This window comes from Vespa crabro, chromosome 22, assembly GCF_910589235.1.
Source record: "Vespa crabro chromosome 22, iyVesCrab1.2, whole genome shotgun sequence".
Taxonomy (NCBI): Eukaryota; Metazoa; Arthropoda; class Insecta; order Hymenoptera; family Vespidae; genus Vespa; species Vespa crabro.
The window spans coordinates 3,392,453-3,415,612 of NC_060976.1; the positions used below are offsets into that span (position 1 = coordinate 3,392,453).

Genomic DNA, 23,160 nt, shown 5'->3' on the forward strand with positions numbered 1-23,160 from the left:
CAAACGAAAAAAATTCGACTGTATTATATTATAATATTTCTCAAAGTATCTGTTAAACTGAATCTGACAATACCTTTTATATACCTTTTGGTATCAAATATTATATTTTTATTTATGACACATATTTCCACTGTTATGTATAAGTAAACAAACTAATTATAATGATCTTATATAGAAATGTCTTTTGCAATATCTTTGAAGTCTTTTTGTTCAGAAAAGACTTTGAAATCCTTTCACAAAGAGCAAAAGTAATGGAATGAAATCTTAGATCTATGTGTGTTGACCAATTTAAAATTAGTTATTCAGAAATATGCTTATTTTCTTAAGATCGATAATTTTATTAAAAATTCATTTGCTATAAAACAGAAATTTATATAAAAGAAAAAAAAATCTCTTTTTTACACTCTAACCACATCTGATAATAATGTTACTATTTCTTCAATTTAAGTTTTAGTTTCTTATATTTTTATACGTTTATATCATAATTGTTTATAAATTTTAATCATTTGAATTTGTAATTAAATCTAGTTTTTATATGGAACAAATTATTTCATCTTGGCACATACCTATGTATATTTATACAAATTCTATATTTCAGATTTTAAAATATTATTAATTTAACAGATTTATCAAAGATCGACTACTTGTTATTAAATATTATATGCATATATCAAATTCTAACTATTATTCATTTTTTCAAATTTACTAAGTTCTATCCAACTCATTTTGCTGGTGCAAATTTAAAAAATCGTCTTATTAATGAGCCTATATTTATATATCTATATATAATGATGCGATATTATAATGTAACTTAATAAACAATCTTTAAACGAATTTTTTTGTAGAGAAAGATGGAAATATATATATATATATATATATATATATATATATATATATATATATATAAAATGTATTTATTATATAGAGTATATTCTACAAAATACAAATACGTTCTAAGATATTGATTAAAACGATTTATTTCTTCATTAACATTAATAATAATAATTCAAAAATTTTTAATCCAAAAATAGGAACATTTCTATTTACACTGTAATTATAATGTATATTCATTAAATATATATATTGACATTTTTATTTGTTTCATAAGTAGAGTTATAAAACTAATTTGGCTGTGGAATGTTATTTTGTATGATTTTTAGGATTAGTAAATATTAAATTAATCTATTAAAGAAATTATCACAAATGTGTGAATATCTTTTCATTTTTTAATAATATTTGCTATATTTTTTTTAGTAATATTTTTTCTTATAAAAAAATTTAGCACATCATTTTATGCTCTAAACATTTATAAAAACAATCAAGTATATTAATGGCAATGTAAACATGGTTATTTTATCTGTTTGAACTTGTGCCAAATATTATATTTTTATAAACCTCAAAAACTATGTACACGTCACATATAATATTATTACTTTCGTTTTATTTAATTAGCAAAACAAAAAGTAAAGAACTAGAAAGAAATAATACTTCATTTGTTTATTACGATACTTTATACCATATCAATTAAACCCTTTAATATATTTCTTATAAAATATATTTATAGTCGAATTCATGTGAATTTCTCAGATATATTTCTGATATAGCAGCATTAGTAATTTAAACTCTTTAGCTAAAACTACAATTTTAATTTATTAAACTAACTTTGTATATTACTCCATAAAGTATTTAACGAGAAAATGTCTTATCCATTCATTTATTCATTTATTTTCACAATTTCGTTTAAATAAAAAATTGAGATTATATACTTTCCTATTGTACTTTTTCTTTCTTTGTAATGTATTGCAGATTTTGAGAGATTTTTGGTATTATTTCTGTAAATATTACTGTCCCTACAAAGACTAGAAATGTACCAATCCAATGGTACACAGTGAATGGATTCTTGAAATAAATAATAGAAAAAATTAAAGAAAGGAATTTTCGTAAAGTTATTACCAATGTTACTGTAAGAGAATTGCATTCTGTAGTTAATACAAATACAGAACTTATGCAAATATATCTGTAAAATCAATTAAGAGAAAATATATGTTACGTATTATGATTTTGATTATAGTATAATTATATAATTATAATGAGTATAAAATATTATAAGGATACTGTGTAAGAACATTTCCAATTAAATAAGCAATTAATTTTGGCACAGACAAATTAATCACAGGTATAATCAATGGATCTGATGCCATTGCCAATACTAAATGATCCTTAATATTAGATGTCAAAGTTAAAAAAAATGGCAATGGTAATAAATGCTGAAAAGATTATATATTTTTTGATTAATAATCTTTTGTTAATACCAAGATACATATCAATTTTTATTAGATATAATATATACTTATAAAATTTCCTACCGTATAATATAAAGCTTCTCTTGCATTTTTCCCATATCGTGCATGTAATACCTCTTGATATATACCCATTCTAGCAGAAACAAATAATGCAATAGTTAATAATGTAATACCTAACATCCACCAAAAAAAATCATCCCATGGTGTTGTTGGAAGATGTTCAACGTGTTTAGATTGCAAGGATTTTATATCTTTGCCACTGACAATAGTACATATTGCAATTCCAAGAGTTATCATCAAAACAGATAAGTATTTACTGAATGCATAATGTTTTTTTAATATTATAATACCCATTATCATGTTAGCTATCAGAGAACCCTAAAAAGATCATAATATATATATACATATATATAATCATTTTACATATATATATATATAAAATAATTGATATTTTGCCTATATGATACAAATATACTACATCTATAATTTTTACTTACAGCTCTGAAGATCATATGAAGAGGCATTGGTATATTAAAATCAAATGCATAATTATTACAAACATTAGCAATAAAAAACATTGTCACTAATATGAAATAATCTTTTATACCGACATTGGGTTTTACAGTTCCGCATTTTGAAGTGAATAAAAACCCTTCTATGGCTATGAAGAGAAATTGTGAAAATGTAATAAGATTTCCACTACCTGGGTCATCTCTGTAAGTAAAAAATAATTTTTTTTTTTTTATACATTAAATAAACTACATAAAAGCGAACACATTGATACTCACTTAACAAGCAATTCCAAAAAAACTACATTAGTGCAGCAACCCAAAAAAACACAAAATATTGCAATTGCTGCACGCATTTTAAAAATTTATTTTAATTTTCTTCTTTTAACCTACAAATCACTTCTACGAACGTATTACGAACTATTCGAGTTTCTAATCGACGCATAAAATACAAGCACCGCTTTATTTAAAATACTACTGATAAATAGCTATTCATGATTATCTATTCCATTACGTAAATTCTTATAATATATCGTATTATCGGACGTATAACAATATTAATGTGTGATGATAAATTATCTCTGATATAATTAGGCAGTTCATACTTAATAGATCATTTTTAAATATAATGATTAAATCATATATAAAAGGTATATTTATTTATTGTTATTGCAATTTACAATTTGTAAAAAAATAATCAACAAAAGTAATAAATCATATTGTTTATAATATAATAAATTACTTTGCAAAATAGCTCCTTAATATAGATGAATAATTATGTATATAATGTTTGTTTAACGATTTAAGAAAAGCGGATGCAATTAATCAGGCATATATGAAGGTCAATAAATATTTTTTGGATTTCTAAACTGCATTCTAAAAACACTTGTGTTTATGACTTTAACTCCATACTTTTGAAGTCAGATGGCGCGATTTCAGATCTTCAGTTGTTGCTGACTAAATAAGGAACATCTTTAATATACACATATAATTATTATCACACTACATATCTGTCTCACAGTATAGAAATCGTGTTGCAAACGAAAAGTTATTTGAAATTTATAAGTGGCAGCACTGCGTCGGGGCTTGTAGAAGACGCTTTGTAAGTCAGCTGATCCATTACATGGTTTATCGTTTAGTTGTCGGGTGGGTCGAGAGGCAGCAGCACGCAATTTTACTGTCACGTGAGGTCACAATGGTTTCTGATTGTTTTAACGAAGTCCGGATGAACAAACGACTCTTTTGAGCTCTTTTAAGTATTTCATCCACATTTCCACATTAACACGTGTTACAACAAAATCAGAAAAATATTGTAAGTAGATATTACCAATTTTTAATTGAAAACGATTAACAGGAATAGTCTTGAATTGTATATGAATACAAACGATGACGTTAACCCAAATTTTAAAGATAACTATTATTTCTCGGGATTATTTATTTCCTCGAATAAGTTAATTAAAACCACTTTGGAATATTTTGATATTGTTATGATTTTTATCGAATACTTTAAACTTTTTCTTCATATATCAAGATCATCGACAATCGAAAACGATATGTTGTAGTATTGATTTTATAAGCGCTTGGGGTTCGTACATACGATAGGCGCCATTGTCATCAAGACAGTTACAGGTATCCTTTAATACAAGCGAACTTAGTTTATTTCTTGATTCAAGGACGTCGCTTTTTATTATATTTATTCTTCATAATACACTTTTCATTTTTCTATATTTGTCGGTATGTAAGTTTCATGCGCCATTCACGTAGTAGTTGGCGCACGTCACGTGGAAAGCGCGCCTAATTACATAATATACTCAGCTCAGACGGTATATTACATGCCACACCCCCTTCTGTAATTCGTTGATCTAAGGACAACTCGTTTGTGAATTTTTTTTTATGCGCGCAAATCTTAAATTAAATTAACGATCATAATATATTTTAAGGTTATTTTATTATTTCTTTTTAATAAACGTATGGGTCATATAATCTACATAATGTATAACATTGAAGCAGATGGTTCTTTACAAGAAAACCACAAATTAATGTACTACAGGTTTTTTTAATGAAGTTGAACTATTTTGTTAAATTCATATATTTGTATGTTATGAAATAAATCTTATATATGATATTATACATCTTTAAAGAGTTCATTATGAAATATTTAATTCTGTGCTATTATTATTTCCTTTAAATTCAGATATTCAAAAGTAGGAATTAGAAGGCATTGTTCAAGATGACGGAATACTGGCTTATATCAGCACCAGGAGATAAAACTTGTCAACAGACATGGGAGACTATGAACAATTTAACTTCAAAGCAAAATTCTTTATCTGAAAATTACAAGTTTCATATACCTGATCTTAAAGTGGGAACATTAGATCAGTTGGTTGGGCTGTCAGATGATCTTGGAAAATTAGATGCATTCGTGGAACAAGTCACGCGTAAAGTGGCAACTTATTTGGGAGAAGTTCTAGAAGACCAAAGAGATAAACTGCATGAAAATCTTTTGGCCAATAACAGTGAGTATACACTTACTAAATTATTTCTTTCTTGTATATAATTTAGTTCCTATAATAGGATAATAAATTATCCAATATTACTAGGGTCCAAAATTAATACAATTATTTTTTTTTTTTTTTTAATATTAAACACATAGAAGTATCCCCCCTTCTTTGGAAATGTCATACTATTATTCTTTTATCTTATTCCGCACTGAATTGAACGTTTACATGCCAACATGATATTTATAAGAATTATATAGTTAAGAAAATTGTATAGAATTATAGCTGAAAATTAGTTTTTATTACTTTATATCTATAAAACTTGAAAATTCTTTAAAAGTATTAAATAAAAAATATTAAATTTAATAAATGTATATAATGGCATTATTTCTTTAATGTTTGCATGTAAGCTCTTAATTGATATAGTTTTTTGAGTAAATGTATCCTCATATTTGATACTATTAAAAAATAATATCAAATGCACGACATTTTCTTGTATCATTTTATAAAAAAAATGTTTGCATTTTGGACCCTTGCAACAGGTATCGATCGATTTTTTATAAATATATGATACTAGGCAAAATTGTAAAGTCTAAAAGGCATGTCAATGAATACTGTACACGACACAATACATATACACTACTTGATTCTGATTTATTTAATAATCTTAAATGTATATCAGTTAGTTTATTTAATTTTTAAATTAATGATACATATTTTTCTTAACATATAAAAAATACAAGGCAATAGGGCAAAACTTTATTAATTTTGTCTGCATATACTGACACTAAATAATTATAAAATTGAAAATATTACACAGAAATCATTGTTTATATGAATGCAGACAAAATTTTTGTTGCTGTAGCGTACAGTAATAACTGTTACCGATAAATATGGTATGTACCACTATTTTTTACGTATTACAAACGAATGTTAATAATAATCCTCTGTTAGTACACCTATATTTCATTATAACTCATCATTGAGAATTATCATTTTTTTGTCACTATGAAATTTACTGTAATCCATTATATACATTATAATGCATTAGTAAATATTCAATAATGAAGAAGGAATGGAAGATAAAATACATATATATATATATATAAGTAATCATGCATTTCATATATACATGAAAGTAAATTTCCATTACCAGTGAGTAACAATAATTTTCTTCTTTCTTGATTATCTTAAAAGTTCTTTAAGGCTAGTTATATTTGATAATGCACAATCCCTTCCTTATATATAGAAAACAATAGTGGTATAAACCATAAATTAGTATATATTTGTAGAGTGCTTATTATTGATCTTAATTTTAAGAATTTCATTTTTACTGTCTACTAAAATTCATTTTTGTATCTGTGATGTTGCTTGGCTTGCTTGAATTTATTCAGACCACATTAACCCTGTTTCCCTACCTTATACTTATTATTTTATTAACAAATGATCATACATGTACACCTTCGAAATTTTTGTAACAAAAGCTTTTAAGAATTTTTAAAACACACATGCAACATTGTGTATAAAAAACAAATGATATTATTGGTAAATAAAACTTCAATCTCTGGATATGTGGACCACTCACATCGACGAATAAAACCTTCCAGAGGACGCAAGGAGTTGCTTGGGTTACTGTGGTCACCAAGCTCCAATTAGTCACTATGAGGTTCTTTAATTTTAAATTTAGTTATCAGTCTCTATTTAGTACTTATGCCTGTTTGCAATGCTCTATATTTTTTTTTTTTCTTTTTATTTTTTTTGTGGTATATCTTTGCTCATTTACTGTTCAGTTATGTTTTTTTATTAAATTGTTTTCTTTGTTTTCCTTTATATGATTTGTATAATAGTTTTTTATTTCATTTTCTGTTTTTTCTTTTTATTTGTTATTATCTTTTGTTAAACATCGGAGTATTTAACGACTATAAGTAAATTTATTAATAAATATTCAATAAAAAATTAAGAAGAAAAATGAATAATTTCTAACAATATTTTATTATTAATTTTTAAAGTATAATATTTCATCTGTAATTTAAATTTTTGAATTAAAATTTAATTTCATCTGTAAATTAAATTTTTGACATCGTAAATTTGATTTCAAAGAGCATTCTATTAAACAAATATTATTACATATTACAGAAAATTCATTCTTATATATAATAGAACATTCCTGCGTTATGGTTGTATCTAAAAATTCAAAAAATTTCTATTTAATTATTTAATTCTAATTTTCATACAATAATAGAAATGTATTTAATCATTATGAATAATATTCTTACAGAAATTATATAGAGTTAAAAATCTTTTGAATTGTTTTGTATTTAAAAAAGATTTATGTATAGATACGTTAAAAGAAAACTAGAGTAATAATTCTTCGCTAAATACTCCATAGGTCTTCTGTTCGATCCTTAGTTGTTTTTGATTGAGTTTGGTCAGCATTGTCGTTAGGCATTTGCGTAGGACGCAATAATAGTTGAGCGAGACATGAGAAAGATCGCGAGGAGATTGGGACTGGGCTGTAATGGATAGGTCAAACATCAGTGGATGGGGAGAGCTTGAGCCCCGAAGGGGGTCCGGACACCCCGCCAAACACACCCGTTACTCCATCACACAAGACTTCAAGGGAGCATCACAGGCAGTGGAAGGAGTTGGACGAGTCACAACCAGAAGCGGCCACCTGTTTAGGTCAGCATTATCACCATCGTCATCATCACCATGACCATCGTTATAGCCACTATCATCAGAACCATCTATCCAACTCTGAAAAGAAGTCATTACATAATACTCAGGGTATCAGCGATATTCGAACGTCGAATGATCCTTCGTCAGTGTATTCATGTTACCGTGCACGTTGGTGCACTGCTTCAACTCCTTCAACACCTACTCCAAGTCCTGGTTCTGCAAGCCCAACCCCTTCCTTTTCATCAACCTGCAGCAGTGAAGAAGATAACAAATGGCAGTCAACAATACATCCTAGGAGTACTGAAAAAGCAGACCGAATCATCTCTAATCGTGCATCAGTTGACAATAATGACGATGATGACCATGATGTGGACCAAAGCGATGACCAAGATCAAGACCATAGTGGCAGTTTGCCTAATCCAGGTACCCATCCTACCACCATCACATCAACCTATCATACCTTTTCCTGAGATAATGGCAAGATATAACTGACCTATGGTCGTTTGTTCCAAGGATTTGCTCCTTTAGTAGTTAATATATTTTTTCGGAGCGTAAATATTGGGAGAAAAAGAGAGAGAGGTTGTCACTTTCGTGGTCTTATTATTCTTTAATTTGTAAAAAATAATTTTCGCATGCCATTTTAGTTAGGAAATAAACTAATATTATCTTTATTATAAATGCGTATCACACACAAAATACAATGACTATATTATATCATGATCCTAGTGCGCATTTCCTTAGATGTCAATTCCGCACAATTGCACTACATATGCAATGTATGTAATGCTGAATTCTTTTTTGCAGTATTATTGCCTCCAGTGTAACAAATTCTTGAAAATCTTCCTTTAATGTGAGTGTGCTGTTTTAAATGAAGAAGTATTGCTTGTTACTCTTTGTTTTCCTTTCTGTCACTGTAATTGAACTTGTAATGTTCATCATTATTTTAAATGGATTAACAATATCGGAAGGACACAAATCATGTCATTTTTATAAATTTGAAACAAAGCATATAAATTAAATATAAATCATATATTATGTCATATCATCAAAAGGCCATGACAATCTCTCTCCAGTACTTATACTATTGAATTTAAGCTATAGCTGTGAAGAATTTTCACATTAATTTACATACTTTCAAAGTATTTTAAAACTTAATTAAATATAAATTATTTGAAAATTTATAAGTCATTGAATATAAAAAAGAAAAAAAAAATTAAAAACCTGAAGGAATGCAAAGAGATTTGCCTATATTATAGCACATTTTAAATATAAAATGCGTGCACCTACTTGATAAAATATTTATATTGGTAAATATGCCAATATATATTTTGATCTTGGTTAGTCCTTCTTACTCCTGCGTCCTGTGTACTGGTTGTGTCTGAATACTTCATTTTAACAAAATGTAATATGTTCGATTGATTGTTCCAGATGCCACAGATTTATATTTGAATTAGAACTTGTCTGATTGCATAATGCACATGTTTCATTACTACTATTTTCCTTCTTTGCTTCTTTTCCTTATTTAGTCTATTTAATCTTGGTATTATAAACATAAGTTTCCTATTTTTATTTATTTTATTTATCTTCCATTTTTGAACGTAAATCTCTTACATAATTATAATATTATACAAAATATAATTTTCATTTCGTATAAAATATTATATATAGAAAAAAAATTTTCAGTGTCCAATAATATCTTCAATCATACATAAACTAATAGTAATACTCATTCAAGAATTTTGTATTATTTATTTTGGTTGCAATAATTACTTTATTTCCATTAACAGATTCATTCTTCATTCATATTAAACAATTCTATTATTTAAATTTCACTTTTTATAATAATGCATTTTCTTATACATAAAAAAGTTATAATCATATAAAATCTGCATTACATTCTATATATATATATATTGATACAATTCGATAATATCTGTTTTTTTTTTGCATATGTTGCTTTACTGTACAATACAGCATAAATAAGAATACATACAAGAATTTCTAACAGCAATACAAGATATAGCACCAACATAAATAATGAAATTTAAAATATGTTTATCGATCGGTACATGAATTACAAGAAATTGCTGTGTTGCATGTTTACAATTTGATTACACTACTACACAGTATTAATATAAATAATCTGAATTTCTGTTACTTTTGGATGATAATTTATTAGTTAACAAGCAAATAATACTAAGATTTCTTATTACTATTTTCATATTCAGTTAGCATGAAATGCTTTATCATCTCAGCTGCTTGGCTTATTTTATTATGGCACTATTATTAATGAAATCATTGTAATTTATCATTAGCATAGGTATTAATAATTTGTGTTAACCATTGTATGCGTGTGCGTGGTGAATGGTTGGGGAAGGTTAATAAAAAAATCTCAGCAATTGCAATCGCATATAATTATGCAGATTATACTAGGAAAAATGATGAAAGTTTCACTAAAATTAAGTCTATTTATTATATTTCTTGCTATTTTTTTATCATGCAATTATATCCAAGTATCTATGTACTGGTTTAAAAAAAATATGATAAAAATATATAAAAGGTTTTATATTTAAAATTACATAAAATTAAATCTAATTATAAATGAAAGCTAATATGGTCCTAGATAGAAGTTTTCATATTTACTATTCTATAATTTTATCATACACTATATTAAATATTGCATACAGCATATATTTTGAATAAAAAATGCAACTTAAAATTTAATATAATATAGTTAACAAAGTCTTTATAATAAAACAAAAATACAATTATATCTACACTATATTATTTTAATCTATATCATTAGGTGCATCAATAAAAATTGAATGCAGTAGTATTGATATAATTTCTAATTATTTAATAAATCATATATATATATAAATGCTTTAATAAATTGTATATGCACCTACACATTAATGTTTGCACGATATATTCAGTTTAGGTACTGCCTGCTATTCTGAATAATATATAAGGAGCGTACTAGAATCAGAGAAATTTGTATGATACCAAAACAAAATCTTTCTCTGTTTGTCTCATTTATACTGTTACTCTTTAGTTACCATGTGATATATAATCTCAATATATTAACACCTTTCAACAGAGCTTCTTATAAGTCTCAAGTGTTGAGTTTTATAAATTATTAGTATAGTAAATAACATCAAGTAACACCATTGAAATTAGACATTGATAAAGCTTTGTTTAAAAATTTAAATCTTAACATTACATAATTTTGAATTTTAGATATAGTTATATTAATATTGAAAATTTGTTAGGTGATCTACCTTCGTATATAACTCGATTCCAGTGGGATATGGCAAAATATCCAATCAAACAATCCTTAAGAAATATTGCGGATATAATTAGCAAACAAGTGGGGCAAATAGATGCAGATCTTAAAACCAAATCAACAACATACAATAACTTGAAAGGTAGCCTACAAAATCTTGAGAAAAAACAAACGTAAGTTTTTTGTTATATAGTTCATTAAAAATTTTTTATATGTTTTTGATGTTTATGTTTCATTTACGAATATATCTTATGGTAATAGTAATAAATAAAATATGGAAAAAGAGTAGTAGTAATAATAACGAAATTTTTGTACAGAGGAAGTTTGTTAACAAGAAATCTAGCAGATTTAGTGAAGAAGGAGCATTTTATTTTAGACAGTGAATATTTATCAACGTTACTTGTAATTGTACCAAAGTATGTATTATTTCATTTACTACATACATGAAATTAACATTTCACATTTATCTTCATGCTATATTACACCTGGTTACTATATTTTTAAGGTCTAGCTTTCATGAATGGTACAGCGGGTATGAAAAATTAACAAAAATGATTGTGCCACGTAGCTCACAGCTTATAACTGAAGACTCAGAATATGGATTATTTACAATTACATTGTTCAAAAAAGTTATTGAAGAATTTAAATTGCATGCCCGTGAGAAAAAGTTCATTGTACGCGATTTCACATATAACGAAGAAGAACTTGCTGCAGGTATATTTTGTATGAGACTATAAATTTTATATAAATATAGTTAAATTATAAATATAAAAATATATATATGCATAATACAGGTAAAAATGAGATTACAAAACTGGTAACTGATAAGAAAAAACAATTTGGATCACTAGTACGTTGGTTAAAAGTAAACTTTAGTGAATGTTTCTGTGCTTGGATTCATGTTAAAGCTCTGCGTGTATTCGTAGAATCTGTTCTTAGGTAATATATTTTCTTTTTCAACAAAAATATATTATAAATATATGTATATATTGATATATTGTTTTCAAATAGGTATGGTTTACCAGTTAATTTCCAAGCAATTTTACTGCATCCACACAAAAAAAGTATGAAACGATTACGTGATGTCTTAAATCAATTGTATGCTCATTTGGATTCTTCTGCTACAGCATCAGGACAGAATCAAGATGTAAGGATTTTGATTTTATTACGAGATAAAATTTAATAGACAAATTAAGTATTATTATATCAATTTATTGTTATAGAGTGTGGATATACCTGGATTAGGATTTGGACAAAGCGATTATTTTCCTTATGTGTATTATAAGATCAATGTGGATATGGTCGATAGCAAGGTGTAATAATTCACACTTGTAAAAATCCTTCCTTTATATTTCAATTACCTTTTCACTTTTTCAGGCGACTATTATTATTTATAAATGCATACGAATCAATATTTTATCTTTATGTCAAAGATAGAATTTTCTTTGCATTTATAGAAACGCCATTGCATTCTTATTTTTGGTTACCATATAATTGTAACAATTTATTCCAGAAAATGTAATTGTATAATTATTCATCAGAAATCACTATTTTTATAGCAACTCATAATATTCGAAAATGCACATAAAATTTAACATGAATTGCGTAACAAACTTGTATAAGAAGTTAAATATTAGTGTGTACATATTTTATTTAGAAATATTAATTTTCATTACATATACTCTTTTCTTCCTACTTTGCCAAAGATTGGATTTACATAACTTGTTGCAATAGTAAAGAAGATAATGAAATAAAATTACCGTTTATAAAATTAAATATTTGTTAATCATATGCTCACTTGCAATATGATTATTTTTTGTGTATCTACGAAATGCATAATTTTACATACAACTTCTGTATGATATTTCAACAGGTAAAGAAATTATATTATTTATTATAATAGAAAGAGTGTTGCTGTGCATCACTTTATTTGTTTTTAAATCTTGCCTGTAGAATCAAACACAATATGATCTTAATTCACTCAGGAAAAGTAGGCATTAGAATATTTATGCATATTATTATTTGTGCGTTATCTTGTTCTACCTTTAAAGTGATTATACTTTGTCACTTTAAATGCCAATAATATAATTGTTAAATATGTACGCATTATACACACGTGAGCGTGCGTGAAAATACATGCATATAATAAGAAGGCTGTATGCTTATTAAAGCCTGGATTCTGGGCAGTACGTTAAAATTATGTTTTTGTCAAAAATGACCAGAAATATAATACTGTTCGTATATGATACTAAATACTTAGAAAAGTGTTTTGGTACATATTTATTAAGAAATAACGTTGCACAATATTACTGTAAGTATAATGCAACTATGGCATTTCACTGTTATCACTTATAAGAATTCTAATACCATAAAAAAATGCAGATATATAAAATAACATGTTTAAACAGTACAGTATTAAATATTGCTTCTTTATAGCTTAAAAATGTAGAGCAATATATAAAACAAGGGAATATAGTATATTTTTGTGAAGAGAATATATATATAAAATGTTTGAGTTATTACTATCCAGTGTTTTATTTGTGTTTGATTTATGCAGGAAATACTCTGGGCAGTAAAAGCAAGAACATTTTTTATAATTTTTATTATAGAAAACTTGTTTTGTGACAACAGTGTAAGAATATATAATATTAGAAGAGAACTTTTCATTTAAACAACATTTGTTCATTATGCCTATTTCAGTATTTGTCTAGTATCAATTTAAAAATAATTGATTGCATTATTATAAGATACCACGAATATATCGATACGTCAATGTTTTAATTAAAATGATGACAATACTTGTTCAATCTTTAAATAAAGAGAATAATTCATATGAATAAGAAAGAAACATAAATCTTGCTATAAACATCATTGAATAGTTACTTAATATTTATTGATAATACAAATAGATGTGTTATAATAAATAACAAGTTTCATTTTAATCATTAACATATTTATTGAAGATAAAAAAATGTGTTCTATGGATATCATTAAACTCTTGGGTCAAATATAAATAAATATTAATACTTAAAGAAATGAATATTTTCAATTATAAAACATATTTTGTTAGCATAACTTCTTTTAAAAATTGAATCCATTTGATCAATTTGTTTTTTTAACATGATGCATTACGTGATACATTACTGCTTTTAATGAGTTCCTGAAATTAATAAGTTTTTATATTCATCTGCAAGATTAAAATAAAAAAGGTAAGACAATAAATGTAATTTCATAAATATTATTTTACCTGCAAATTATTAATATCTTGATCCCAATTTTTTACCCCTATTAATTCTATTGCTCTTATAAACAAATCTGTTACTTTAGTAACGTTTTGTTGGAATACTTCTAAAACATCACCTGCATTTACATTTTCTTCACACTCTTTCCAGCAATCATAATCTGTTGCCATTGCTATAACTGCATACAATAAGCCTGCTTCTTTTGCTAAACAGACCTAGTTATATACATGAATAAAGTAAAATAAAAATTATGCAATTAATAATATATAAATGATATAGAAAATAGAAAGAATTTAACATACTTCTGGACAAATAGTCATATTAATTAAATGTCCACCCCAAAGGCGAAATGCATTGCTTTCAGCTTTAGAAGAAAATCGTGGTCCTTCTATTGCTACTATTGTTGCACCTTCTCTTACTTCTAAGCAAAGATCTTTTGCAGCCTGTAATAAAATCTTTGAAGTATGCGGATCAAATGCTGGTTCCATTGGCATGTGGCATACGCCTATAATTATATTCGTTAATAGAATGATGTAAAAATTAAAAATTGCATATAAAATTTATCTTACCTGAATATTTATTAGAAGTGCCATCAAAGAAAGTACCATGTCTCTTAACTGTTCTATCCAGAAAACTATCTGGTATAACTAATTGTCCCCTGCATATAGATTCTGTTAATGAACCACAAGCAGATGATGCAAGAATATGAGTACATCCAGCAATTTTTAAAGCTTCAATATTTGCACGATAATTTATATTACTTGGATTTATACTATGATCTGATCCATGTCTATATTAAGAAATTATAAATATAATTCAGATATTACGTATAAAATCAACATACAAATAATAATTCGATAAAAAGACATAAAAGATTACCTAGATAATAAAATTACATCTACTCCAGAAATAGTTCCATGATATAGGTTACTCGATGGTACTCCAAATTCATTTGTTGCATCTTCACGTTTAGTTTCAAAATGACAATTAAATATTGGTTTATTTGGATCATCGAGTCCTGACCCTCCAATAATGCCTATCTATCAGATATAATATAGTTGTATTTGATTAATATCATATTTATACAAAATATGTTTTAAGGTATCTAAATTAATATTTAATTACATCATATATACTATTTAAACAACGCATATGTTGGCTATATTTGAAATATATTCGTTCTACCGATAAGAAAGAAATTTACAATGAGATTACTTTTACTATTGATGAAATGTGCTTGTTAATAAGATGCTTTTTATTCATGCAATTGATTTATCCGACGTAATTACGAAACATATGGGACTATTCTATAATTATAAAAAGCAAATATAATAGAAAAGATTTACACGTTTTAATATTACAATTAAATATAAAACAGGTGGTTTATTTATTTCCTTCGTGACGTATAAAAAATAATTGTGTGATACTTACCTTAACTTGATACTTCGACATTTTAAAATGGGAACAGAATAATTTTTTCTGTACTACAATATCAGAAAATAATCCATATATAGAACCGTGATAATTAGATAATTTTAAAGAAATTAAGTGTCTATAGGAAGTAAGTAATAGGAAGTAGAAACTCATAAGTTATTATTAGAACGTACAATGTGCATGTCATGTGACATGCAATAGATATGCAATAAATCTACACACAAAATGTGATATTAAATTTATATTTGTATAATAATTTCATATCGAAGTAAACAATAAAGTAATAAAATCTTGTTAAAAAGAAAAAGGAAAATAATAAATCTATTTTCTTTATTTATTTTTTTATATGGAGGAAATTGTCATAGAAACACCTAGATTCCCTGTAAGAGAAGCTAGCCAATAGAAGTAATCAATGAAGTAATAAAATTTTGTTAAAAAGAAAAAAGAAAAAAAAGAAATATATTTTTTTTATTTATTTTTTATACAGAGGAAATTTTCATAAAACCACCTAGATTTTCTATAAGAGAAGTTAGCCCTAAAACCCATTAAAACCTCCATGGAAATTTATCTCGATCGCGTATAGGATGGGAGGGATTTAATTCGAATAAGCACGTTGCAAATCTTTTAAATATTGTAAATGTAAAATATTTACATATCATATTTGCGATATGATAGCCAATATATAAAAAATGACGTACGTTATGATTATATTTATCTGATCTTACTTGTATCAATATATTTATATAGTAAAAATATAATATAAGAAATGTAATATAATTTGAAATATATTTAATATGATTTGATTATTAATAAAATATATATAAATGTTATTAATAAATATGAGACAATTATTCAAATGTTATATATTTCTTAAACTATAAAAAAATATCTCATATATGCTGTTTAGAAAAGAGGACCGTATAAAATCTGATTTATGAAATTTGAAACATTAATTTTTTAATAATATAATTATTTTTTAATTCTTATATTTTGTCAGCAGCTTACAGTATTAAGTAATACACGTGAGCTTATATATGTATATATGTACAGATTTTAAAAATAATTTAATATCATGAAATCGAGAATAAAAAAAAAAATATAACATAATTGTATAAATACATCAATGGTAAGAATTTAAGAATGGTATGTTAGATGAAAAAAATTTGTTGGAAAAAATATATATAATAAATATATTAAAAAAAACACGTTATATTACGTATATATACATTATCTTATAAACGATATCTATTTTATAATTATAAAAAATGTACTTATATAATACGAAACAATATTTGAATGCAATTCATAACTCAGTTTCATCTTCCAAACGTTTAACGACCTTCTTATAATCTTCTTCCAAAACACGATATGATTTCTCAAGTATTTTCATACGTTGCTCTGGTGCAGGTAATGTAATATTCGAACGTTTATTCAGGTTTTTCAAAACTAATTCTAATTTTTTGATATCATTTTGTTCCCGTTTATAAGGAATATTCAGTCTTTTTTTAACATCTAATCTGTAATCACGATATTCTTGCTCGTTTGAAATATCCGTTATACGCAGACGTAAAATTTCGTATACTCTACGTGCTTGTTTCTATAAAAGTAAAAATGAATTAATATATAATATAAAAAAGATAATAGACGAATAATACAATTACAGAAATATACCTTATTGATTTTATGTTTTTCCCTAGCTTCAATAACCATTGTTTTATTGAAACCTTGAAGTAAACATTCTCGTGAAAAACTAGGTAATTTACTACAATTCATTGCGTCTACGTAATCTCTTATTCGTTGAAAACCAACAGATGGATCTTCTACTACAAAAGTATAACAAAAATTAGAATTTATTAAATAATATTATTAATTAGATAATTCAATTAAATTAATGTTTTTATTAGATGAATTTTAAGAGACATTGAAATCAAATTACCTGTTATATCTTTGACTTCATTTCTACCTATATACTCACGATAAATACCACGCAGTAAATGAGTACCAAGACCCATATTTTGAAACAAAGGTAAAATTAATACTTGAGCGATACGTGGTCTAGTATGATGAGGATATGCATAATACTGATAAACAGTGGCAAAACCAATTGTTCCATACTGAGTATATCCAGATGATGATTTATATTTCTCAAACCTATTTCATGTATCAAAATTAGTTATTTATTATGCTACACAAATTATTATTTTTAATAATATATTAAATTTATACTTACATATTAAAATAATGCCATTGATCATCATCAATATCTATGAAATTAGCAGCATCTATATACCATAAAACAAATGTTTGAAGACGTTGATGATATTCTCTAAAGCCTTTACATGTCATATCCGCTTTATAAACTTCGAATTGTCTTGTACAATCATTATCTAAAATTAAAATAAAGTTAATAGAAGAAATATTATATATATTATAATTTAATATGATATTTTATTTTTATAATAACATATTAAATACATAAATACACAAGGGTAAATTTTGTAAAAATGATTGGAAATATTACCATTTACTGAAAAAGAATAAAGTAGTTCTCCATAAGGTCTGAATGTTCTATCCTTTTTAAGAGATTCAACAAAGGGATCTAGATTAGTATGGATATTAGGTGTAAGTTTTTCCGCAACTTTTGATAATACTTCATCAGCTTCAACACCCTCATAAGTAAGCTTGTTTACTTTCTCAGAATAAGTCATACCCAAATAAGTTTCTAATGAACCTGCTGAGTAATACAGCTTCACTTTTAAGTCCCGATAACCAAATATAGTTTCACTAATAAAGAAAAAATATATCTGTTATATAATTATTAAACTTAACAATAACTTTAATAAGATAATAACAAAGGAATTATAAAATAACATATAAATTCTTAATTAAACAATATGCACCTGTCTCCGAATATTTGATGAGACATTTCTGGTTTAAACGAAGTTCTATCATCTTCTAAATCGTTAATATCACGTATTAATTTCAACTCCAAACATTCATTACTACTGACCACTAAATTTTTCAAATGCGCTGAAATTGGATCTTCCATGTTACTGGAATAAAAGGGAAGACGTAAGAAAGTTGCAAAATGTAAATAACTCTTGCATAATTGGATAAAAAATTTAAATCATTGCATTATTTTTAATATTAATTATTTTCATATCAAAATATTAAAAATAACCCAACCTTTAAAAAAATCTTTGTATATAGGTTATAATACCACGAGTGACAAAAAAAATCATAGAACACAACTGTCACGAAACAATTTATTGCTGCGTAGATATTTGAATATATATAAACAAAGAAAAAAATAAAAACAATATTTTATATTGATATTTCAAACTTTAAATTGAGAATATAACAATAATTATTTCACAACGATCCAATCCTTTTCTATTGTCATTAAAAAATGAACGACCCAGTTTTATCACTTACCACACGGATCGTTAAAATTTTTTTTTCAACTAAATACAATGTATCTTTCTTTTGTTTACTTTTTTCTTAAATACAATTATAATAGTTACAAAACAACTTCGCGCCAAAAATGAAACGACTATATTCCTTTTTCTATTATCCTTTCTGTAAACATATCTTTTTGAAAATAAACTAGTAAATACACCAACCGTTGAAAATTCAAAGTTGGAAATCTTTAAAGACTAATTTCGAAATAGTATAACAACGTTTAAGTCTTATACCTTTATATGTTGCTTTATTATTAATAATTTTTATAATTCCTTCTTATATATAAACGTATAATCAAATTTGTAAATATAATTATATTTCAATCAAAAGAATAATTTTCGATAGCTATCGTTCTAATAATATATATACGAATTTCACCATCTATGATCGTGAATATAATCAATGGTTGTTCAAGCCAAACGATGTTCGATAGTTTATTTCTGTTCTTTTTTTTGTATTTAAGATTATAATAATGTTTGTTTATATCTGTTACTATATATAATTTTTACTTGTGGATTAATCTAATTGATAAATATATGCTACATTAATTTTTTTGTTATGTTAATTCATTTAAGATGTTTTCAAATATTCGAAAATGTGAAACAGATATCAATGTAATATTGGATGAACATCTGACCAGTGATTCGTGCACAAAACTTATTATCGAATTTATAAAATATGTATTATATCAAAAACAACAAATACCGTTTACATATGATTCCTTGGTGCACTTACAAGCCAGGACTAAAAAATCGGACAGAAATTCATCATTCATCAAAACATTATTAAATTCCTTAACAAATGTGTCTGATCACTTATCTTCCGAATTACTTCTTAAAGATTGCGAAGTTAAGGAAATTTTAATCATTGTTGGTCCAACGATAATATCACCGAAGCTACAAATTACATTGGAATTACCAACACATATTCTTGATAGTTTGTGTCATATAGAGTGTAAACATTCTTCACAGAAACCTCTTCTTAATCTAATGAGGTAAATGGTTTATAAATAATTTTGTTATGTAACTAATCAATATTTATACTTTTATCATTACTTTAACTATATAGTTCTGATTATCAAAGAGAGTTGCAATTTTTATTTTTATTTTTAATTTTATTTATAGATCAATGATGGAATGTACAGAATTTCAAGATGCTATGACTTTACCTTTAGGACCTACAAACACATTTCTTTTATTACAAAAAAGTCATAATAATAGTATATCTAATTTCTTTCTACCAAAACCACATTATATACCTTCAATACAGACATCACAAACTTTTAGAATCAAGTTGCTATATAATAATCAACTTGATATAGATTGTAATTGTAGAAATTTAGTCAAAGTATATCGTGAACTTACCAATCCATGTAAAAATGACTCGACTATGCAATGCGAGAAACAGTCCAACGAACAAATTGTACAAGCACCTTTTCTATGGTATCAATCTAGGGAAGTAATTAAAGGATTCAAATATGTTAGATAACTTTAAATTTGTAATAAGGATGAAAAGTATTTATAGTCTAATTTTATATTTTTATCATATAAATTTCATACTTTTGCTCATTTAAGTTGAATTTTATTCAAATAATTTTACTTACTTTTAATCATTTTTACAGAAAACATAATATGTGATAAAATTCTCACAAATGCATTATAAATAATATTTTTATAAATATTTTTTTTTTCATCTCGTTTATCGATAAGCTAATAATAATAATAATAATCATCATATCACATATATGTTGGCTACTGTTTATATAAGTATTTAGTACTTTAACATTGACTATTATAAAAGAAATATTTATATAAAATAGTAGTAAATTCATTTGTTAATAAGAATTTGTGAATTTAGTCTAGTTCACATCTTTTTTATACTTTTATATTTACTGTTTATAAAAATATTTTATAAATCTGGTTGTATTTTTATATGTTTAAAAGAACCTTCACATTTTTAATTTTTATAAGATTTATAATATTCTCCTATTAACATTAATACAAAAAATACATAAACTAAAACATGTGTTCATAACATTAAATTATTCTACTATAATACAAAATTGTATTAATCAGAAAAATAAGGTTACATGTGCATAATTTATCTTTCACATTTATATATAAGATATATATATATATATATATGTGTGTGTGTGTGTGTGTGTGTATATATGTATTTTATAAGTACATGTTAGTTTGTTTTCTTTTTTTCATTTTCAGAAGGCTCTGTTTTTATGTTATCTTTATCATTTTCTGAAGATGGTATAATAGAATTAGATGGAATTTCATAAACACTAACTTTTAAAATATGAAAGTCAGTAACTAATAGAATACGTATCACTAATAACATTAAGTTAAAAGTCCAACTCCAAGCCATGGTCCATGCTAAAATCTAATATAAATAAATATTATTTTTAATACTATACTCCTATATATCTATTAAATATAAATTTTCTCAATGTTAAACTTACCTGTAGTATAAAAAATACATTACATATATTATATCCATGAACACCATACATTTCCACATAACTTTGTAAAATACTGCAGATCCTAAAAAACATGGGTAGAGTTTATATCTATTAAGATACTAAAAAATGAATATGTTTAAATATGTTGAGTATTTTACGATATACTTACATCTCATTCGTTATTTCATTGCATTTTGTTAGCTCTGAAAAAACCTTTTGTATATCGAAACTAAATTTTGCATATCCTTCTTGCAACTCGTATGTTGCATATAAAGTAAGTATTGAAAATGCAAAATTGAAAAGTAAGGCTGGAACAATGATTCTCCATGGAGAATGAATGCTAATTAAAACAAAAGAATTAACTCATTAAATTGTTAATATAAATAAAAATATAAATATTAAGATAATGCATCCATAAATTAAATTTTAATATTTATGCATCTTAATAACTATAAAAATGTAAATACTTGCATTCTATTATTATATCCACCTTTGCCACATACAGAAAACATTGCAATCCATATAATACCAAATGTACAAGAAAGTAAGCTCGCAAAAAAATAAATTTCACAATTTGTTTCACTATCATATCTAACAACAATGTGACTTAACCAATTTTTAAAATTTGCTATTACAATAGTTTCATTTGATTCATAATCATTATTAGAATTAATTACAGTCGCTGTAGAATGAGCATATACACGTGCCCAAAGAGGACACGTTCCACCAAAAATATCCTCCTTTAAATGTTAAAAAAATATTTATAAATATAAAATTTGAAAATAAACAATTTTATGTGAACATATACCCAGAAAATATAGAATATAATAGAAGAACAATAGCCGGATATTGCACTTAAAAAATAACAAAATATTTGTATGATTTTCCATAAAATCGAAATCTCCTTTGAATCTCGCTCGACGAATTCTTTGTATTCTTCAACTAATTGCATTTCTTTCGTATCTCGATAACATGAAAATAAAAGACGAATGACGTATGTCAGAAAATCCTTTTCATTTCGACTTTACAAAAATTTCTTTCTCACTATATGAGATTAAATATAAATTTAAGCGCCACTTTTTGATTTCTCAAAATTCGCGCGTTCCGATTGGTTAACGATCTATCAATGGAACTAATGCGCGCATAGATGAATCCATATTTGATTTGTTAAACAGACGGGTAGATATTATAATTTATAATTCGTGAAGTGTGTAACGAATACGATTATAAGAAAATCGAATACTACGGTACGAATATATAGGAAAAGAGTATACAAG

General features: G+C 25.5%; 5 protein-coding genes across 9 annotated transcripts; 2 read left to right on the top strand and 3 right to left on the bottom strand.

Annotated features, from left to right (window-relative positions):
• Positions 1-13: 13 nt before the first annotated feature.
• LOC124431766 (UDP-xylose and UDP-N-acetylglucosamine transporter-like) lies at positions 14-3,544 on the bottom strand. The gene is made up of 5 exons (XM_046980022.1): positions 3,092-3,544; positions 2,801-3,017; positions 2,367-2,681; positions 2,116-2,267; positions 14-2,017 (listed from the first exon to the last, which is right to left on the bottom strand). Exons 1-5 carry the CDS (start codon positions 3,166-3,168, stop codon positions 1,771-1,773), a joined length of 1,008 nt encoding a protein of 335 aa, XP_046835978.1. The 5' UTR covers positions 3,169-3,544; the 3' UTR covers positions 14-1,770.
• Positions 2,882-13,427, top strand: LOC124431764 (V-type proton ATPase subunit C). Of its 5 annotated transcripts, XM_046980015.1 has the most exons (10): positions 2,882-3,019; positions 3,952-4,124; positions 5,007-5,328; positions 7,837-8,412; positions 11,262-11,448; positions 11,593-11,691; positions 11,781-11,989; positions 12,070-12,214; positions 12,287-12,422; positions 12,499-13,427. In XM_046980015.1, the coding sequence occupies exons 3-10, from the start codon at positions 5,043-5,045 to the stop codon at positions 12,592-12,594; spliced, it is 1,734 nt and encodes a 577-aa protein (XP_046835971.1). In that variant the 5' UTR covers positions 2,882-3,019; positions 3,952-4,124; positions 5,007-5,042; the 3' UTR covers positions 12,595-13,427. The 5 variants fall into 5 exon arrangements, with proteins under 5 accessions (XP_046835971.1, XP_046835970.1, XP_046835974.1 ...); XM_046980014.1 differs by lacking the exon at positions 2,882-3,019 and having other exon boundaries at positions 3,658-4,124; XM_046980016.1 differs by lacking the exons at positions 2,882-3,019; positions 3,952-4,124 and adding an exon at positions 4,243-4,906.
• A 779-nt stretch (positions 13,428-14,206) lies between these two features.
• On the bottom strand, positions 14,207-19,325 carry LOC124431844 (histone acetyltransferase type B catalytic subunit-like). Its single transcript, XM_046980186.1, has 13 exons — positions 19,138-19,325; positions 18,852-19,004; positions 18,473-18,735; positions 18,182-18,338; positions 17,888-18,102; positions 17,623-17,774; positions 17,258-17,548; positions 15,949-16,107; positions 15,397-15,557; positions 15,087-15,307; positions 14,820-15,022; positions 14,523-14,732; positions 14,207-14,435 (listed from the first exon to the last, which is right to left on the bottom strand). Exons 2-13 carry the CDS (start codon positions 18,998-19,000, stop codon positions 14,391-14,393), a joined length of 2,226 nt encoding a protein of 741 aa, XP_046836142.1. The 5' UTR covers positions 19,001-19,004; positions 19,138-19,325; the 3' UTR covers positions 14,207-14,390.
• A 502-nt stretch (positions 19,326-19,827) lies between these two features.
• Positions 19,828-21,177, top strand: LOC124431768 (MAD2L1-binding protein-like). The gene is made up of 2 exons (XM_046980024.1): positions 19,828-20,407; positions 20,538-21,177. The coding sequence occupies exons 1-2, from the start codon at positions 19,989-19,991 to the stop codon at positions 20,899-20,901; spliced, it is 783 nt and encodes a 260-aa protein (XP_046835980.1). The 5' UTR covers positions 19,828-19,988; the 3' UTR covers positions 20,902-21,177.
• Positions 21,178-21,377: 200 nt separating this feature from the next.
• Positions 21,378-22,865, bottom strand: LOC124431767. The gene is made up of 5 exons (XM_046980023.1): positions 22,692-22,865; positions 22,355-22,623; positions 22,053-22,223; positions 21,884-21,965; positions 21,378-21,804 (listed from the first exon to the last, which is right to left on the bottom strand). Exons 1-5 carry the CDS (start codon positions 22,833-22,835, stop codon positions 21,604-21,606), a joined length of 867 nt encoding a protein of 288 aa, XP_046835979.1. The 5' UTR covers positions 22,836-22,865; the 3' UTR covers positions 21,378-21,603.
• Positions 22,866-23,160: the final 295 nt, after the last annotated feature.

Coding starts and splice junctions, on each gene's coding strand:
- LOC124431766 (XM_046980022.1), bottom strand. CDS start 3,168: ATGCGTGCAGCAATTGCAATATTTTGTGTTTTTTTGGGTTGCTGCACT. Junction 2,682..2,800: donor TTCATATGATCTTCAGAGCT/GTAAGTAAAAAT, acceptor TGATCTTTTTAG/GGTTCTCTGATAGCTAACAT. Junction 2,018..2,115: donor ATTGGAAATGTTCTTACACA/GTATCCTTATAA, acceptor TTGATTTTACAG/ATATATTTGCATAAGTTCTG.
- LOC124431764 (XM_046980015.1), top strand. CDS start 5,043: ATGACGGAATACTGGCTTATATCAGCACCAGGAGATAAAACTTGTCAA. Junction 11,990..12,069: donor CGAAGAAGAACTTGCTGCAG/GTATATTTTGTA, acceptor TGCATAATACAG/GTAAAAATGAGATTACAAAA. Junction 12,215..12,286: donor TTCGTAGAATCTGTTCTTAG/GTAATATATTTT, acceptor GTTTTCAAATAG/GTATGGTTTACCAGTTAATT.
- LOC124431844 (XM_046980186.1), bottom strand. CDS start 19,000: ATGGAAGATCCAATTTCAGCGCATTTGAAAAATTTAGTGGTCAGTAGT. Junction 15,558..15,948: donor TGTCGAAGTATCAAGTTAAG/GTAAGTATCACA, acceptor TATATCTGATAG/ATAGGCATTATTGGAGGGTC. Junction 15,308..15,396: donor GATGTAATTTTATTATCTAG/GTAATCTTTTAT, acceptor TTCTTAATATAG/ACATGGATCAGATCATAGTA.
- LOC124431768 (XM_046980024.1), top strand. CDS start 19,989: ATGTTTTCAAATATTCGAAAATGTGAAACAGATATCAATGTAATATTG. Junction 20,408..20,537: donor CCTCTTCTTAATCTAATGAG/GTAAATGGTTTA, acceptor TTTTATTTATAG/ATCAATGATGGAATGTACAG.
- LOC124431767 (XM_046980023.1), bottom strand. CDS start 22,835: ATGCAATTAGTTGAAGAATACAAAGAATTCGTCGAGCGAGATTCAAAG. Junction 21,966..22,052: donor AATGAAATAACGAATGAGAT/GTAAGTATATCG, acceptor CATGTTTTTTAG/GATCTGCAGTATTTTACAAA. Junction 21,805..21,883: donor ATGTATTTTTTATACTACAG/GTAAGTTTAACA, acceptor TATTTATATTAG/ATTTTAGCATGGACCATGGC.